The sequence below is a fragment of the Microcaecilia unicolor genome, chromosome 9 (genome assembly GCF_901765095.1).
Source record: "Microcaecilia unicolor chromosome 9, aMicUni1.1, whole genome shotgun sequence".
NCBI lineage: Eukaryota > Metazoa > Chordata > Amphibia > Gymnophiona > Siphonopidae > Microcaecilia > Microcaecilia unicolor.
The window spans coordinates 116,430,068-116,450,422 of NC_044039.1; the positions used below are offsets into that span (position 1 = coordinate 116,430,068).

General features: G+C 38.1%; 1 protein-coding gene and 1 long non-coding RNA gene across 2 annotated transcripts; one reads left to right on the top strand and one right to left on the bottom strand.

The window, feature by feature from the left end:
* Positions 1–6,068: 6,068 nt before the first annotated feature.
* On the top strand, positions 6,069–6,607 carry LOC115477151. The gene is made up of 2 exons (XR_003943283.1): positions 6,069–6,144; positions 6,577–6,607. It is a non-coding gene; the product is annotated as an uncharacterized LOC115477151 (long non-coding RNA).
* Positions 6,608–14,019: 7,412 nt separating this feature from the next.
* FOXA1 (forkhead box A1) lies at positions 14,020–19,289 on the bottom strand. Its single transcript, XM_030215017.1, has 2 exons — positions 18,497–19,289; positions 14,020–16,087 (listed from the first exon to the last, which is right to left on the bottom strand). The coding sequence occupies exons 1-2, from the start codon at positions 18,566–18,568 to the stop codon at positions 14,837–14,839; spliced, it is 1,323 nt and encodes a 440-aa protein (XP_030070877.1). The 5' UTR covers positions 18,569–19,289; the 3' UTR covers positions 14,020–14,836.
* Between the last annotated feature and the right edge of the window lie 1,066 nt (positions 19,290–20,355).

The window sequence follows — 20,355 nt, forward strand, 5'->3', positions numbered from 1 at the left end:
TCACTTTGAGTTCTCTAGTCCCCCAGAACCCGCCTGTAGTCAGTAGGCCTTTCGGCACACTTCCCTGGGGATAAAATTATTGCCTGGGTCCCACCAACCCTCTGCTCTTCCCTTGATTTCAACTTCCAGCCACTGTTATTCAACGGTCAAGGGTAGCAGGGATTCTCTGATGTCCTTGTCTTCACGGGGTTATTCAACCACAAGGTTCCATCTGGGATAGTGCCCTTTGTAACTCCCACAGGGGTGCTCTGGTGTGCAATGACCCTCTAGTGGCTCCGGCCCGGCCTCACCAGCCTTTTACCTCAGGGAACCACCTTGAAACCAGACTTCTCTGTGACTGCATTGACTCAGGCCTCTAGGTTTGGTCCTCCCCTTTCCCTCAGGGTGACCTCTTCCTTAACCCGCAGTCCTGGCCCGGCCTCCCCGCTGTATCACCTGGTAACCGACCCACCTTACCAGTTCTTCTGGTGGGGCCCCCATGTCACCCTTCTCTGGAAGATAGCCCAGCTTCCTCTGCTTGCAAAAATATGCAAATTAGCTGGTTGCATGTAAATTCAGTTTATTAGCTAGGTTACAGTCTTGTGGGCCTGGCTTGCCCACTATTAATCTGTTACTGCGATTCCCCCCCGAGACCATTTACTGGGGACATCTGGGTCTCAGGGTATAACAGCCTCCTCCCCTGGATAGGACCTTCTTTATTCACATTAACCTTACGGTCCTATCCTCCACCCCACGGCTGTTTGTTCACTTAAACACTTCAGTAGCCATTGTTCATACCCCTAGTACCCAGTGCCTGGTCCCCACCAGGTAAGTACCTCTTTGGGTTTGGAGGGAGCCTTCTCCTGACCTTTCTCTTGAGCTCTACTTCAGCAGGCCTCTTTCTTCAGTCTTCCTGCTAGTAATCCTCAGGCTCTGGGTGTTGCAGGTTCCCCCATCTTCTCTCCTCTCCCTTGGCTAGAGGATGCTTTTTATAGGGTGCCCAATAATCCACTCCACCTTTCTTTAGGCCTCTCCCCCTGCTTCCAGAAAGGTCCGCACCCAGAACTTTCTCCACCTATCCAGCTTCCACTCAGAGAGTCCCCCTGGTGGCCTCCCCGGGAAGTACAAGTCCTATGCCAGGAGCACCCCCTAGCTGTTCCTTCTGGTCACTACCATGGACTATACTCTTTGGCTCCCTCTAGTGGCCAGATCAGGACATTTTAGGTTTTCAATGGGAGAGCGCCCTCTGGCGGCCTCCTCATGTAAGGGCAGACACTGTGGTTATCACAATATATATATATAACAGAGAGAGATACAGATTGGTAAATTACATTCTTCAAAAGGTTAAAAAGCACAAATGCTGCATCTGTTTTATTCCATGAAGTAATTTGATGGTACATTTGATTGAGAGATAACTGTGATAGTAGATTTTGCAGAAAGCTCCAAAACTGTGTCCCATGCTTATCAGACCATCAAAAGAAGATAAAGCTGATTAACCATTTTGAAACCAATCGGATGATGAGACGACTACAAAACAACTTTTTATATGCTTTAATTAAAACCTTGTTCCTGCAGCCTATAGCTGAATGGGGCTTTAGGGAGTGGGTGGCTGATCCTGTTGCTATAACAACGCCAAATCTTTCATGCCTTTCTTCCTTATAGACTCCCTCTATCTGACTGGCCATTGATTTACATGTGCACCCAACCGTTACAACTTTCTTCCTTAACTCAGTCCTCCTGTTAGCCTCCTTCATCAGAGCCTTCCCCCTTTAGCAAACAAGCCTACTGTCCTCCAACACTCAAGACTCCAGCCACCTTCTATTCTCTCCTGCATTGCTGCCATCAGAAGTTTCTCCTGCATCTCATCATGCTGCCCTGCCTCATCCTGCCTCTTCCTTTCTTTCCCAGCTGCAAAGTCCTGAGGTCCCATGCTCCAAACCACAGACAAAGAAGCTTTCCAATCACACAGGCATTCCGGGACTTTCTCACTTTGCTACTTTGAGAGGGTGACTTTTCCTCTAATCCCTCCTTTGATTTTTTTTTTTTTTTTGGTTAACCCTAAAATCATTTATCCTGGAAATCACATCAGAGCACAAAGAAAACTAGATAAATAGCAATAATTTGGACGAATCCAGTATTCTAAAGTTACAGAGGATAGTATTTTTTTCCTCACTGGTTTTAGAAATGTGACAAATCCTTTTATGTTGCCTTCACTTTCCATATAGTTGTTGGGCTGATTATTTAGATCTATAATATGTAGTTGGCCAATACATATATTTCCAGGACATGACTTAAAACCTGATTTATGATGTCAGAGCTTAAAAGATATTAGCATATTCATTCCATATGATAGTGCTATCATTGATTTTCTTCACAAATATATTTGTCCGCCTAACTCTACCACAGCTGTAACATCACATTTATTGGGTGTTCTTTGTTGTTATTGCTTATTGTTTCCATATCTGTTATACCGATATAATTGTAAAATGTTCAACATAATTTATGAAAAAAATACAATAAAAACATTCCTTTAAAAAACAATCTTGCCCCACTAAGCCTCAGGTCCTCCAACAATTTGGTTAGTTTAGACATATAAAATTCTATTATTCCATCATTCACGTTTTAATTATGTTCTGTAGCTGTTAACTATAGACACGTGTTTGGAGGGCTACACCTACACCACTGAAAGAGAAGCGTCTCTGTTTTTAGCAGATCAAATTTTAAAATGCTTCGATCCGGTGTTTTTTTCTTCAGGTCAGCAGCCAATAGTCAAAGCATAAAGTTAAAACAAAGAAAAACGAAATGAATGACCATCACAGGAAAGTAAAAACTTACTGTTATGAATTCATTTTAACCCTGTATGTATGATTAATATGTCTGCGCTTCACTTTCGAATGAAAATGTCTAGTTATTCTTTATTTTTTTCATGCATTGCAGTTTTTGTTTTTGTTTTTTTTTTTAACACATTTTGTTCCTGAGCTTGAAAATATACCTTGAATTATTACAGCTAGGGATTATATAGAAGCATGGATCGTTTAATGTTATGCAAGAATATGAACCCATTGGCTTTCACTAGCGTTTGGATCAGCTATATCAAAAAACTAAAAAAAAGAAAACTTAAAAACACATCTATCATTCCATTTTGGGAAATATACGTCCCATCTCTTGATGCCGTCGTAGTGAACAGGGGTTCATTCTATTATTGTTATACTGTTATTTTGGATTGTTTTAAATACACAGTTGCGCTCACCTTATGCATGTGGCAGATTAAGCATGCGTGCTTGTATTTGAAAAAGTTTCAGATTTTCAATCTGGACCTATAGAATCTTACTTTCCAAATGGCCCCACCCATAGAATAGGAACCGCCATTGGAGTAAAGGACTCTGGGCCAGATGTACTACGCATTTCTCCATTGATGGCAAAAGAAATGTTTGCAGCTGATTAATCATTTTCAGTCTTCCTGGTGGATGCTCTCTGTTAATGTTTATTGTTTGAATATTTGTTGTTAGTACAATTTCAAAACACTGAATAAATTTGGGGGGGGGGGGGGAAGAAATCCTTTACCCTCCACTTTGATTTCCGACTTTTATACTTAGAGGTCAGTGTATGCTTTATTACAAAGTAGTCCCTGTGATGTCCAGAACTATCACACAGATATAGCGCACATTTCGTGCCATGAAACAGGCAAATAAAATGTATAAACAGCAGATTCCCTACTACCAACACTTTCCAATGGTGGACGTTAGAACTCTAGTGAAATTAAGCCTGCCTGAAATTGAGATTTTAGATGCTTCGAGTGAAAAATACATTGTCTCCAAAGCATACACCCGGAATGACTTTTTTTTCTGCACCTGAGAGAAAACAAAAGTGGGGATTAACACATCAACTATTCCTTGACCAAGAATGAAGGAAGAGCTAGGTTAAATGGATCACTGCGCTAGGGCTTGGTGTGCTGCTGTGCTCTGAATATAGCACTAAGCTTCTCTCCTGATGCTCTTTTCCAAATTGAGGGGGAAGAACATTTCCTTCGATCTTAGGCAGTAGTAGTCTTTAAAGTTTCTCTTCGTCTTCTTGTTAATTTCGTTTTTTCTCTTTCTTTTCCCCTACCCTTTCCTTTTTCTGGAGTGGTATTACTTTGCTCTTTTCGTTGACCGAGCACAATTGTGGTACTGAGGCTAATTAATTCAATCCCTATCAGAGAATTAGGAGATTCTTGGCCCTGTACGGAATTGAAAAGCAGAGAGGAGCCTGGGCTGGGCAGCCTCCCTGATTGCTTGATTGTGTGCGGTGGGGGGGGGGGAAGAGTGGGGTGACGGGCTTTGTGCTTCACATTTTTGTCCATAAGGCTGAAGAAAGGACGGCAGCTTTTGATGGGAGGAATGAGAAGAGTCTCATAAGTTGAGCAACAAGTAGATGATCAGGTCCCCCACTTCCATGCTGCCTGTGGATAACATATGTCAGGCATTAATAGAAGGCTGAAAGAGAGCAGGGATGAAGGGGGATGGTAGGTTAAAGAACAAGGCTTGGACTAACCAGTTCAAGGCTTGATTTCTTTACAATACCGACAGGCAGATATTACTAAATAAAAACGAAATTGAAAGAATATGGTTGTTGGTTTCATTACTGCTGTTACTAATATTACTAATAGTATACAGTAACATAGTAAATGACGGCAGATAACACATTACTAATTTTATTATTATCATAATGCATTTTAAACATTTATTTGTTAAATGGATATATTTAGAAAGGGTTGGCTTCATTAATTGTATCAGTATTAACACCGATGAAGAAAATGTTTAATCCACTTTTCAAGGATACACTTCAAAGCTTGTATGCTTTCCTTACGACTTGTGACATGCGTGTACTGAAATGGTTAAGGAAGACGGCAAAATGTAAAGTTTATTTAGCAATCATGTTAATACAAATAAGTAAATTTGAAACACAAAGATTGCATTGTTTATTATTTTGTGAGACGCGTTATTATGATCCGTGATTCTTTTTTTAATCCTTTTATTGAAAATGTTTTCATAAAAGTTTATAGCATGCAATTTATTAGTAATTTGCTACGTCTTATGTTTGCGTGTCTTGGTTTGGTGATGTTTTGTATTTCGTGTATATTTATTCATTTAGTCATATTCTGGGTTTTATATTTATTTCTTAAATGCTATATACACCTCTGGACGGGTAGCTCTTGAAGAAAGTGGTTAAGAAACTATTAAATTGAAGGAACACTATGAAGTTTCGTTTTCTATTTTTTTTTTTTAATAATTAAGCTTTTTCGAAAACTTATTAGCAAATTAAACTTGTCGATGTTATGGGGTATTCTAATACAGTGAAACAAAGTATTGATAAGGCTTCAAGATATAAGCGTATAGTGGGCTTCTTTGATACAGAAGGAATTATGACGTTTAATTTGTTATTGGACTGTTGGTTGGAGTCTATTAAAGTTGTTTCAGTATTTGAACAGAATGTGGCCACATATTTTATCTTGCCTTTTTAAAAGCGGATAACTACTCTGGACAATGTTTTAACCTTCTTTATTTTTTTATTTTTGGAGCAAGAAAATAGACGTCTCCCTTGTTGGAAGATTACACTGTTAAAACGCACTGGAGAAGGGGGAGTTATAAATATATCGTTGTCTAATATTTGGTAGCTCCGTCATGTAAGACAAAATCTATAAAGCAAAAGGTAGTCATGTGCAAAAGGGCAAAGTAAAGGGGCATAGATTTGGCGAATTTTCCTTCAGGTCAGAATATGCTCAAATAGCACAAGGAGAAGTAAAATGCGAGCAAGTGTTAAAAAATGATCTCCAAAGGTTGAATCTCAGAAGCCGGTGTTCATATGTTCCCTTCAGCACATATTTAAACAGACTTTCGACCACTACAAAATCTATTAAAAGGAATCCAAGATCAGCCCAGCAGAAAGGGAGAAATCATCATAGACCTAAAAAGCGTGAGCGTAGGTTAGGAGAGCATCAACAAAACCTTAAGGATGTTTTGCTTCTTGGCACGCTATCAAGTCCAGTTTTTGAAACAGCAATTTTTTGATCTCTCTCTCTCTCTCTCTCTCTCTCTCTCTCTCTCAAAGGACGGTGCAGTCTGACATTTGTACACAGAATGGGATCCAAAGGTGCCTGGGCTGCGACACATTTGGATTGGTACAGTAAGTCATAAAGTGTCAAATTGGTTTTAAATTAACAGTTTGGGAGGGGTAGGTAAGTGAGGTAAACAAGCTAACCTGTATTTGTAATCGAACGGAATGAAAGGCGATAGGAATCTCAGTTTCCTTATCTCCAGTCTATTAACATTTATGGTTTTGCAGCCTCCTTTTTAAAAAAAAATTGGCCACCGCAGGCTTTGCGGTCTCGGGTCTCTTTCTTTAACCGCCCAAAGACGAAAGCCGGAAGAAACCCTTAGGAACATCAAGCGTTCGAATACCAAAGTCAGCTTCCGTGGAGAGCTATAAATATTTTACAAATGTATGTTTTACACACTAACTGGGCAAAACACACATAGGTTTTAGAAAAAACAACAACAAAACAAGCGTTTCTTCATTTGAAATCAACATGCTTATATATGATGTATTTTCCCTTAGGAGCAGACCACCTGGACAGTAGCCATCATATCAAAAATGTCCTGGTACGTATAGTACTGGATTTCATATGGATGAACTGAAACGACTGGACGTGTATTTGGCATCTCCTGAGAAAAGAAAACATGTACCAGAACGCAAAGTTTGTAGCTTTGAAGTGTGTAAGAAAGATATCGTTTACAAAGTAGCATTGAATAGCAAAGAAGCATTGAGTATAACTCAACACTAATACTTCTGCATATATATATATATATATATATATATATATATATATATATATACACACACACACACATACATATACATACATACATACATACATACATACATACATACACAAACACACACACACAGAGGAATTACTGTATATATATTTACGGTGTACATAGCATTTAAGAAATAAATAAATACAAAACCCAGAATATGACTAAAATAAATTACTGTATATATTACTGTAAATTACTGTATATGTATATATATATACATGCAGAGGTATACTGTATAAATAAATATATAAATAAAGATTTGGTAATATGACATAGTTGTGAAGGTAGAGTGTTTCGTACAATTAATGCAACTTTGTTGGAATTGATTTACCCAGTTATCTGTATTGTGTTACACAGAGAAGGAGAGATTGGGACCTGCAACGTGGTATTCTGTGTAGGGTAACAGGAATGCCTGTACCTGTAAATACTGCATCTCATAGGAAAAGGTGTGCTTGTACCTGCAGCAGTATATTCTACCTGTAAACATGACGATGTGATTATCAACATCCCAGCTGTTGGCCTTTCCAGGCAGTCCTGGGTTTCCAATAAAGCAGACGCTGCAGACAGATCTGAAAGTGTGAAATGGACTTATTTTCTCTTTCCTTTTATTTAATTAGTCATTTAATTAATTAATTAGCTTCCCGGGCACTAATTCATCCTGAAATTTTCAGATGATCCTTTACATATCACAAGCATTTTCGTATAGATAGTCTCCTTACAAAATGATATTATAAATTGTCAAAAACATAACATTTTTACTGTTTAATTCTTGGGTAGATTCTGAAAAGCAAGGCTTTGTGCTGGGCTCAATGTAACGATTATGAGAATTAAATTTGTTTTTTTTAATCATATCAGAATATGAGTGGGAAGTCTCTTTGAGAGAGAAGAGCTAAAAGCTGGTGTCTGCACTTCCGGAGGAAAATATATTTCTCTTGCATTCTGCTTTAAGGCTTTTCTCTGTCAGAGGCAACGACTCTGCCCTTTGAACCGATTAGGTCCCGCCCTTGTTTTCATGACGCCAGTTATATCAGATATGAGGTCACTTGAAGACAATATAAACGTTTCTTTTCAAAATAGTTTTATTAAAATTAACATCTGAAAGTAATGTGCAGTGAAAATCTTTATATATATATATATATATATATATATATATATATATATATATATATATATATATATATATATATATTACAGTTACTGAAAAGTACATATAAAAGTAGATCAACATATAGGAATAAATATATCTATTTGAATTTGTATGGAATAGCGAAAGAGAACAGATACAGTGAAATGTGAAAAATGACAACACAAAAATACAAAGAAAAATAAGCAAAACTCAATAGGCACATTACACAGGCAGACCACAGATATATAGATGAGCAGAACGCACAGGTCACAAGTATACACTCAACGCAGAAAACATGTAAGTCTATATAGGCACAGATACTCTGCACAGCATTTCAAAACAGACAGAATACACAGCAAAGTTGAAGACAAGCGGAAACATTGCTGTGTGGGCACAGATGAATGCAGGCAGCACGGGGGTGAAATTTGTGTTGGTGGAGATAAGTGGTCATTACAATATGTTGCTACCATGGGGAGTATAACGTGGATTGATGCATTCAAGCAAGAACCATTTTCCCCCTTTTATTTGACATTTCAAAAATAAAAGAGGAAACTGATTTTAAGGCTTTGGGTACTATGAAAATTTCATGCAACATGTTTGCCTCCCAGCTTCGTTGTTTTGAAAGTAGCTAATAAACTCATAACCAGCTGACTGCATTGTTGCACACTTGTTATTTGGAAACTATGGAGCAAGAATAACGCTTTGATATAGGGAATAATGCCATCTGTCATGCACATGCATCAATGCAGAAATAAAACATTGACTCACTCTAAACATAAATACAAAAGTTATGTCTAAACTGCATATCTATTTAGTGAATGTTATTAGTAGTAATAGGTAGTATCCTAAATTATATCTTTAGCACAAGTACAGTACTTGCTGTATTTGCATACATTCACTTCAAAAACAAAACAAAACTAAGCAATATCTGACAAAATTCATCTGAGAATTTCGCAGTACACATTTTGCAAGTTTAAATAAACCGAAAGTGTCACACGTGCAAGTAAACTGATGTTCGCGGCTTTATTTCATTGCTAAAATTGTGTTTTCCTATGTTACCTTGGTCTGAAGAGACTATACAGGTAATTTAAAAAAATGAAACAACCTATGTAAATATATAAAAAATTATTTCCAAGCGCATTTCAACACCTGTATAGCTTATTTACCACTGCTTATTTACATGTGTGTGGTACATGTGTGTACACATCTCTCTCTCTCTCTCTCTCTCACACACACACACAACAATATGAAATGCCATCTTACTTTGAAAAGGTAACTGAATTTTATATTCAGCCATTTTTATTGCTGATTCAGTAGTTTCCCTGGCCCCTTCCTAGTCTGATGAAATGCATTGCTTATTTAAATTGGCAATGCATTTTTTTTCATTTGTTTATTCATGAAATGTATTTATTTATGTATCTATTTATTGTTTGAAAGCATTTGCCGTTTTGCTATTTCAATCACTATAACTGCAAACTCAAACAAGAACTGCTGCCAAGTCAGGCAATTTTCAGGCAGGCTGCTAAGAAGACATGGGGTGCTTCTGCCCACGTAAAAAGAAAAGCATAGCACGTTAAACATATTTAGCAAAATGTAGCAATATAAAAATCTCAAAAATAAAAAAATATACAAACAAAACTCCAAGCCATTCTCTTCATATTCTTTTCCTGTTCTATGTACCAGTTATTAAAGCAGACTCATTAATAGAAAACAGTTTAAGATTATAAAACATAAAACAAGAATAATTCCGATTCATAGTACATCTTACATTGAACATCTACCAGAAAGTATTTCCTCTTGTTTCAACTGGAAGTGCTGCTGCTGATGATTGAAATTATTCCAGTAATTTAACAACTATCTTACAACCTAATTACAGCTTTAGATCATTCAATGCAAAGTGAATGTTACTTTTGAGAAAATACACAAGCAGTGCAATGGTATCTCCGAAGTTGTGGTGCTGAAGCTTTCGTGTTTCGGCGTTTGGTAGAGGAAGCGCTGCAGCAGAAGGCCGGTGAGGAAAAGTCAAACTTCAGGTGCTCATCTGAGCTTGGAGGTTAGAACGGTAGCAAGTACTTTGACCGATTTGCACTTTACTTGAACAATCGCTTAAATTTCGATTTGGAAACCAAACTCCCAAAGATTGCTTCTTTAGTTGAAGGGTGTTTTCTTACGGAAATATGCTGGAAGGCGCCAGAGGGGAGACTGAAGCGTTCAGAAAAGGAGCCATTTTCCTTCGCCTCTGTTGACTTAAGTCTTGAACTGAAGTAAAAACTAAAGTCTCTTTTAAAAATACTTTCTATTAAGCTAATGGAAGCCTTCACTATGTAGTCTGAGTCATCGAGTGGTTTCTTTCCACTTTGAGGATAATAAAACAGACTTTGAAGAATATATAGAGAAGTGTGTATGCGCGTGTGTGTATATATACGCATACACACATAAAATAAAAACATACATACATAATTGCAGATAAGGTAGATAGAGAATATAAACACAAGTTCACACTAGCTTCTTGATTAAATGTATTAATAACTTTTAATGCAGATATCCTATAAATTACACCTTATTAAACTAAAACCAGCAGCGACATTAAATTTTGCAGAGCAATGGCTTTTATCTTCATTATTTTATTTTGTTAGTAGGATGGACTGAAATACATGATAACAATCATTCATATAAGAAAGTATATAATATCTATCTGGGTGGTTTTGTTTTTACAACCTGAGTATTTGTCGATTTTCAATGCGGGACGTAAACTACATTAAATTCAGGAAAGCAGTTCCAGAGGAAGACTTTCAGCTAATTTTGCACTGAAACCTATGGACAGTAGTACTTCCCTCGGCAATTACTGTAGCTTTCTAACTTTCTGCTGGAAATTTCTGGTTTCCCAACTTAATAGTCTAAGAATGGTCTTGTTCTGCCTGATTCTAATCAAGAAGGTAAAAAGCTATTTTATCCATTTCAAAAATGCAGAGTAGACAAAACACTTTAGCAATAAAAAAAAAAAAGGAAAATGAAGAATAGAAAGGAATCACATTAAAGGTTTAAGGTTGTTTTTTTCAAACTTAAAAACGTTAGGTATACATATAAAGAGGTATAGAAAAGAGGTATAGATCTAATTAGAATTTATTTGTACACAGATCTGCAGCATACTCTAAATATAAATGCCTTAAGCCCTAGTTTCCCTTTGATTTTTTCCTTTTTTGTTTAAAATTGTCCTTGACTTTCACCTTTTCTGGTCTATGCCAATTCAGTTTGCCATCTCTCTGTCTGACCCATCAGGGGGCTATTACAGGATAATTATGAGACGGATGCGGCTCTTTATCGTAGGTGCTTGTACTCAGTGGGGTGATCAAAGTAAGATCTATGGAAGTCCAACCCCCCCCCCCCCCCCCCCCCCCGACCACTGGAGTTCCTGAAATAGCTGGTACTTGCCCAGTTCAGCCTTTAACCGAGGTTGTACTGGTTATTCATGCTGCAGATGCCAATCAAGAAGAGAGATTGACAGAAAAATAGCCTGATTACAACTTGATACTATTATTAGGAAGCATTTTCTGATAATATAGTTGGTGGATAATACAGTAACAATGTGGTGTCTTATTATTAGGGAGGTAATTGCCTCATTCATTTTAAGCCCTGAAGCACAAGTTTAGTATTGAAAACATGACTTCAAAATTGGTCAGAAGCAGTTAGCTCAGATGTAAAAGGTATATCTATATATGGAGATCTAAGAATCCTTGGGGGTTTTTTCAACATCAACTCTAAAATTTCTAAATCTCTATCTATACTCTTTGCCATATTAAATGCAAAGAAAATATGTTTTAATAGGCTTAGCTCTGGTTTAGAATGCAATATTTCTACAGTGCTTTTTCTATTTTACAAGTTAAAACCTTTTTTTGGGGGGGGGGGGGGGGGGGAGAGTGTTAAGAGTGTGGAGGACTGATTTATTAACCCTTGGAACGAATTTTTCTCACCTGCAAAATTGCTTCAGGTTTGCACAGTGCTTTTTCTCTTTGAAAATTATCTTGATAAATCTAGTACGAATTTTGCAGAGGAGCACACCCTGAAACCTAAACTCTAAAATCGGTGAAATGGATCTATTCATACGTCTGTAGATCCATTTCATATATTGTTTTTGTAATAATGCGCCTATTCTATTCCATGCAGGCAACCAGATTTTGAGAAGGAAAAAAAAAAAGAAAGTCTGATGCTTTTGTCATACTCTTCCCTTTTTGTGTTCTGGGTGGATGCAGCTTGGTTACAGGCAACGAAAAGGCTCTAGATCCCAGATCTTTGCCCTATAAACACAGAGACCCCACCCGATAGTGTGCATAAAACCGTTCAGAAATCAATGTTTTGGATGATAAATATTTAAAAACTACAAGATGCTCTTTACAGACAGAAATCCTACTTACCTGGATGGATTTGTTTGCACAAATTAATGCTGGATCTATATACTGCAGAAATATATAATGCAAGAGCTATTATGGCGACAGCCTTCATTCCTAGTGACCTATGTTAAGTGTAGGATTTACAGTTTCCGTCACAGACAGTGCAGTGCAGACAGGTTTGTTTCAAGTTGCTAAAGTTAGCTAAGAAAAGATATTCAAATTTTATGTGGCGCTATTGAGGTCCCTATTTTAAAAGAACTCGTTACACTGTTTATACAATGGGTGTAAAGCTTGAGTTCTGCGCATTGGAAATCAGGTACAAATAAAAAGCTTTCAAATCTATCTCGACCTTGGAAATTTTCGTATGGCACCCCTCAACTTCTGAAGGTGAGGAATTTCTGAAGATAAATCCCCGCAAAATCTTTACGGGCAAATTTATCCCTACTTTTTTCAGCAACAGTAACGCAAGAAAATACAAAAAACTGGAGGCAGACGCTGTTTTAGTTGTAAATGACATTATGCAACCTGCCTGCTTCATCAGCCAGAAATGTAATCATAGATCAGGACCATCTTGTAAAAGGCACATTCTGGTCATTATTTCGCAACTTTCCCTACATAAAGACATAGTTAATACCACCTGGTATTACCACTACAAAAATTTGATTTTAGAATTTGCGGTCTCTGTTAATGTTGCCTTGTAGTTGGGTTTAAACGAGTTTCTACCTCAGGGGGCTGCTTCCAATTAAGGTTACCATTCCGAGTTATGTTTTTCAAAAATTTTGAAAATACACGTGTGGCAAATGTTTTTTCAAAAAAATAGGTAACCTTTTCCCCTCTCTTAAAAAAAGTATTCCAATCTATACATATTTCTAAATATGTGAATAAATAATTATGACATATCTTTTTATAATAGGCATCAATCTTATGAATAGTAGGTAAAAACATTTTTTTTCTTATATGAGCAGAAATAAAGAATTTCATTTGCTTTGGAGTTATGTGCTAATGCATTTCTTGGTATACTCTCAACAGTAAAGAGTCAGAATAAATATCCCGAATGAAATTAGTGACAATCTGTCATTAAAAATAAAGGTTCCCCTTTAGATCCATTTAACTCTTTCTAGTGTAGAAAAGATTTAGAGCATCCCTAGTTTTTTCACATTTAATTAATGAATAATGTGAAATGCCAAATAATTATCCTGCTGATTATATCAGTACTATAGGATAACAAAAAAAAAAAAAATCAAATGCTTGTTTCACAGTTTAAAATCTCATTTTTTTATTTTGCTATTTAAATCAAAATATTCTCAATTACAATTACATTTATAAAATTAACAAGCTTTAAAATTTATGTCATTTTTGTTACCATCATTTAAAGCAATTTCTGTTGCAAAACCAAGGAAAGTTGGAACCATGCAATAAATTAAGAATATTGTGAGAAAGGGAACAGAGGTAACAATAACAATAATAATAATAATAATAATAAAACCCGTTTGGCTATGCTAAAACACCATGAACAAAAATGTGGAAAGTGCATTTAACACTGGAGAAAAAAAAAAACCCAGAGAAACAAACCCAGTAACAATAGAATTGGTTTGTATGTTGAGAAAGAGGTTAGAGAAGCCCACATCTGACCCAGAGAATTGAACGGAAAGATGTTTTTTGTCCCCAACAACCTGTCTGCATTTTAAAATGACCTATTTAATGTTGCTCCTTGTAGGCAACATTTTGTTGAAAATAATGGCCTAACATTGCTATAAATGCTCCCATGTTCTCTCATTTTTCTTAATTCAATGAAATATCTCTAAACTGATGGGGCATGCTGTTCCACACATGGTGAGTATGGTACTTTGGGTGGACAAGAAAGAGGGGGGAGGGGGAAACAGGGAAGAGGGTTAAGCGAGTGACAGTCGCACGGTTTTGTAACTTTATCCCTATAACTAGTCAAAATAAAAAATAAAAAGTAATTCTCCAATGTCATTTACAGTTTTTACATATTGTCAAAAGGAAGAGCAGAGGTAAAGCAAACTGTCTCTTGTGTTTTTTTTTTTTTACATGTATTTATTGTCTATTTCACAGCAAGGTTGTCCTTCAAATATGTCCAGAAACATCTGACTGTATTGGCTTCTTCATTTTGTGTTGTTGCTGAAAGTATTGCCACATTAAACGTCTTGTAAACTTGCATGAGAGAATAGAATAGGATGGGAGAAGGGGAGAGCAAAACCAGAAAACGTTTATAATGTTAGAATACATTTTAAATACACTCTTGAAGAGCCTCTGGAGATCTTGGGTTTATTATCAAAGCAGAAATTCCCTCCAGAGGGCTGAAACTGAGTTTGTTTTCAATAACATTAGCAAATTCTCTTTTTAACCCAATTGCAAAGTAACAGTCCTTTTGCACTCAGTCTGCAAAATGTAGAAATCAACAAGTTTCTCAGTGTTTGCCTTCCTGGATACAATGGGTAAAATGCCACGCTCGAAGCACACTAAGAAGTATTTAGGACAGGTCTGGCATACACACCTTGATAGTAGGATGGCTCCAGTGCAGAGGGCTCAATGCTATTCCTCCCTGTCATTGAGCTGGTGCCAAGAGACAGACTGGAAGGGATGGAAGCCCCATAAGAGGAGTACTGTTGTAGAGCTTGCTCATAAGCTTTGAAGTCCAGCTTGTGTTGCTGCTCGGATGAGGACATGAGATTGTTGATGGAGAAAGGATGATTAAATGAATAGTGGGGATCTCCCTTCAAGTGGAGCTGGGACTCATGAGCCAGTGAGTGAGGGGGATGAGAGGGGTGAGGGACGGAGGCCAAAGCTGAGGACCCCACCACTGCCCCAACAGGAGGGGACTTCAACTCACTGTTGTGCTCTAGGCCCTGAGGGCTGGTGGAGGGGTTGGAGCTGCTGATGGAGGTGGTTTCTAGTTGACTGGATTTACTGTGCATTCGGTGTAAAGGAGAACCAGAGTCAGAAGTGGATGCCCCAGAATGCTCCTTCCTGCCCTCCTGGTTGTTTTTGTTGCCAGTTTTTTTCTCGCACTTGAATCGCTTTTGCCTGCGAAGGTAACAGCCATTTTCAAACATGTTGCCCGAGTCCGGATGGAGGGTCCAATAAGAACCTTTGCCAGGCTTATCGGGCGAACGGGCCACTTTGACAAAGCAATCGTTGAATGAGAGGGAATGTCTGATTGAGTTTTGCCATCTCTGCTGGTTCTGCCTATAGTAGGGGAAAAGATCCATGATCCACTGATATATCTCACTCAGGGTCAGCATTTTGCTTGGAGCTTGCTGAATTGCCATTGTGATTAAAGAAATGTAAGAGTAAGGAGGCTTGGCATGCGGATAGCTTCTCCTAAATGTCTTAGTGTCCCTTGTCCTGTTAATATTGGCTGGAGCATATGCCAGGGGGCTCATACCTGTATTCATGCTTGCATAGGGGCTTAGGCCATTCATGGTGGCTTGCTGAGCTGACATGGCATTCATGCTGGTGGGGCTTAGTGCTGCGCCCATAGCCGTCACCCCAGCTGCCATACTATTAATGGCACTACTGGAGCTGGCGGACATCCCCGCCATTGCGCTGGGGCTCAGACCTGCTCCAAGTCCGGGATTAGCATAGGGCATATTGAAAGAGGTGGAGGTCATGTTGCCACTGGTGCTCATACTGTTCATGGTCATGTAGGTGTTCATGCTATTCATTGATCCCAACCCGTGATTCATGTTGCTAACAGGAACGGAATAGGCCTAGAGAAAGAGTGAGCAAATAATACATTAACATGTGGAAAATATAGCACATATCTGAATCTTAACATATACATTTGTCAGTCTAGTCCAGAAAATTTGTTATAGCAGAACTGGACTGCCATAATAAATACTATAGGCAAAGTACTTCAAGGGACTAGAGCTGGAGAGTAATAATCAGCTTTAATACAATGAAGAGGAACCAATGTATTTATGCACAGTAAAATAAAAGTTAACAGAAGGGAGTAGAATCTATGCTTGACAAGCTGTAACCTTCTAACAATCATCAAATTCCTCAAACAAAGAGGAGCATGAAAAGTATAGCTTACAGATTCCCCCATGTGACCCAGAGTAATAATGCCAGCGGTTAGAAGTACATTGTATATTGCGAATTGAAAAGCCATTTTATGAGTTCGAATCCACTGCAAGCTAGCGGATTAGGAGGCGTTGTACTCAGAGAAACACCAAATCACTTCACAATCGAGGATCTCATTTTGTGTTAATTAGTTTCTACCGCTGCTTTGGGAAATATTACTTTAAACTAGATTGTAGGGAAACAGAGGTCAGCAAGAATCCATCACCTTGATAAATGTTTGTCTCTCACGTTGGGTCTTTAGTGACACTTTTTTATATATATATTAAACGCTTTCCCTATAGAGGTTTTTTTTTTTTTCAAACAAGACATATGAAGCAAAACCGAAAAGATCGATTTAATGACCGGAGATTTCCATTCTTATTACTTTTAATTTTTTTTTTTTCAATTTAGTTTTTTCCATTAGCTTTGGCTAGCCTTACTTAAAGAAAAATAAAACCCCACATATCCAAGACAGAATATATTTTCTCTTTAAACTCGCACCGCCCCGACAATACAAAGAAATTGTCTATTGGAATGAGGAATCATTTTTTTCAGCATTATTTCAATGAGGTTTTCTTTACAAGCAAAAAATTGTTAATATTACTACACAGCACTAAACTTGGGGGGGGGGGGGGGGGAAGTTATCTCTTTTTATGCAAGGAAATACTTAACCCGGTGTACGATTCTATGTATCTGAAACAATAAACGCACATCTCTGTGATTCTGTTTTGGCATCAGGTTTGTTATTGCTCCGACTCATCTTTCCTCCATTTAAAATGAATGCAAAAGATGAATTTTAAATTAAAGATTTTGGGTAACAGCTTCTTCTTACCCAATCTACTAAACTCCTGATACTAATTTTACTTAAAACACAATTTAAATTAATCAAGGATGGAAACTGTGCCAAAAAGGCAAGACCACGTTTAAAATAAATCGGATTATTATAACGATGACGTTGAAAAACAGCCGTAATTCAAATCTTATAATAATTGGGTAAGTTAGAGACATCAGTACTGCAATAGCAGGTAGCAGGATGCTACAAGAAACTGAACTGAAATCCCTGCCAAAAAACAAAAAAAAAAAAATGTGTGGACATAAATCCCGCTGTTAGGACGTGTTATACGTGTAAGCTTTTTAGTGAAGTTAAAGTTTAAATATATGACTAACATGATGATCCTAAGCCTTGTTTTCCCACTTTAAATTGGTTTGTAGACTATACCCAAACAATCCGGCCCCTGTGAGCATTAAATATCAATATTCCTAAGGCACGAAGGGACGGAAATACTAATCTGCCTCGTTTTATTCGGATCTGTTTTCTAAGACGTGTTTTTAAAAACACAAAAGCATGGGTCCAGGAAGCAACATTTTTTTTAAATCAACATAGTTCCGTATTCCAACTGTGGAAGTTCCGTAAGTGAAAATCTGATAGCAAAAGCAAAGTCTGTGTACTCCCAGCAGCTCTAGTAAATTGAAAGATTTGGTTTTAGTGTTGCGATTTGCCCTCTGCAAAATTAAACCGCTGGGCTAGTACAGAGCTCGGCCGGTTCCGTTCTGTGCATAGCAGGGCAGCTCTGTCTCCACAGCGCCATCTGGCGTAACGTCCGGCGCTCAAGAAAAATCATTAAAAAAAACTAAGTACAGAAGTATATCTAAAAACATTAGTTCACATATGCTGCCATTAAAGCTGGCGCTTCTCACACAGTTGCCTTTAGCGAAATATTATATTTACATGATCGCATTTTGGATCACAAACTGCTCTATCCGTTCTCATCTAAGTTTCAGTTTTAGTTGTAGTTGCAAAAGACAGCAAAAAATGCTTTTGTTTTACATTTACTCCTATGAAAAATCAGTGGTGTCCAAAGCTAAAGCAATATTTTTAAAATATTTTCATTTTTGCTATTCCTGATTGTTTTTGTGTTAATTCTTGAGCCTAGAAAGTTGTGTGTCTGTGCACAAAACTGCGCAAGTGTGTTAAAGCAACTTCCAGTCTCTTCACTTCTCTCCTCTTCATGCCACACGAAGGATTTTCTGATTGGGGGTGTAGAGAGTTTACTCACCTCCTGGGTGTCGGTGTAGTAGCTGTTCCAGTCTGTACTTTCGTGCCCTTCCATTTTCACAGCACCTAACATTATGGATCCAAAGTGCCCGTTTGTATCATCCAGCCTCTGGGACCAAGGAAAAAAAAAAGAGAAAAAGAAAATGGGGAACTCAAAGAGGAAACCAACCAAAATGTATGTTCTGGTTTGTACAAAGTCTTCCTTTCGGTTGTGGTGTTAAATCGGTCGGTAAAAAAAAAAAAGTAGAGCTGTGTGGCAAGAGCCACTTGAGAAGTGAGGAAGTGAAGCCTGTGCCTGGAGTTGAGTTGAGCTGATGTGGATCTTACGTCGGGGAAGTACCCTCCTCCTCCTCCTCTCCCGATTTGCTGCTCGCACCTACACAGCCAGAGCTGCACCTGCTCCCAGGGGAACACCGGCCTGCAGCCGCGGTTAGTGTCCAGCAGGGGGCGAGCGCCCAGTAGCAGAGTGCGGTTTCTGCCACTTCCCTGGAAGCTCCGGGAACGAGAACAGAACGCCTGCAATAAAAGCAGAAAGAAACGACCCCCCCCCCCCCCACCTCTCTGACCCCACACGGGAGGCGCCCAGCACCCGTCTGACGCAAAGAGCGAAACAGCCAGGTTACCTAAAGCAGCCTGGAGACCGGGCCCGAGGAGGAGCTGTACAAACAGACCAAAAACTCACCAAAAATCTCTTGCTTTTTGTACAGACATAATTCATTACTTAGCTTCCATACTATGTGATTTGGGGTTACTTTAGTGTTTTGTGATCTGGTTTTATTGCCAGTCTGTCGTTCCTTAAAGTAATCGGAAGAACAGAAGGTAGGAAGGAACTTAACGTTACAGAGTAGCCTGAAATTGCAGACTTACTGGCATGGACCGTCTGGAAGTGTATACAGTTCCTGCTTTATCGTTTTAGATTTTATTGAATGCAGGACCTGAACCTGAACTTAATAAAAATAGTTCTTGACTTGCTGTATAGACCATTAAAAAAAAACTTTGATAATCAACAACATAAATGTGCCCAGACTTGCAGTTTTTAAAGTTTTAAAAATGTATCTTTCCACAAAATGAGTAAATCTCGGTGGCAAAAAGTTCTTTCATGGCGGATCCACGGAGGTAGGTGTAGGTAAATTAGAAACTGATCCCAACTCAGATTCATTTGTGACTAAAATACATCTGTTTGTCTTATAACCACGTTTTATACTCATTATTTTGTTTTGCACTTTTGAATACTTTAAAAATAATACAAGGAAATAGTTAAAAAAATGTATATAGTAATTAAGTCACAGGTTACATCGCCATGAAATAGCATTGTATAAATGCTATTTATACAATACAAGGGGGAGGACACAAGTGAAAGTATTTTTTATGTACGTGAATATATATTTATTTAGATTTTGCTCACACCTTTTTCAGTAGTAGCTCAAGGTGAGTTACATTCAGGTACTTTGGATATTTCTCTGTCTCAGGAGGGTTCACAATCTAAGTTTGTACCTGAGGCAATGGAGGGTTAAGTGACTTGCCCAAGATCACAAGGAGCAGCAGTAGGCTTTGAACTGACCACCTCTGGATTTCAAGACTGCTGCTCTAACCAGGTGGCCACTCCGCCATAGAGAGATAGTCCTAATGTTAGACATAATAAATAAATTCACACCCTTCCAAAAAATCCTACAGATTGGGGAAACATTTCTGGACAGGGCCTTTCATTCTTTGTATTATTTTTCTGTACTAATTATATCAAGCACTGTTTTAAAGCTCATAGTGCTTTTCTTATTTTAACAGAATCACTCCTTAAGTGCCAGGCCCTGTTGGGAGTGTCCGGTGCTATTTCCTAATTCAGAGGCTGCAGGCTAGATGTCT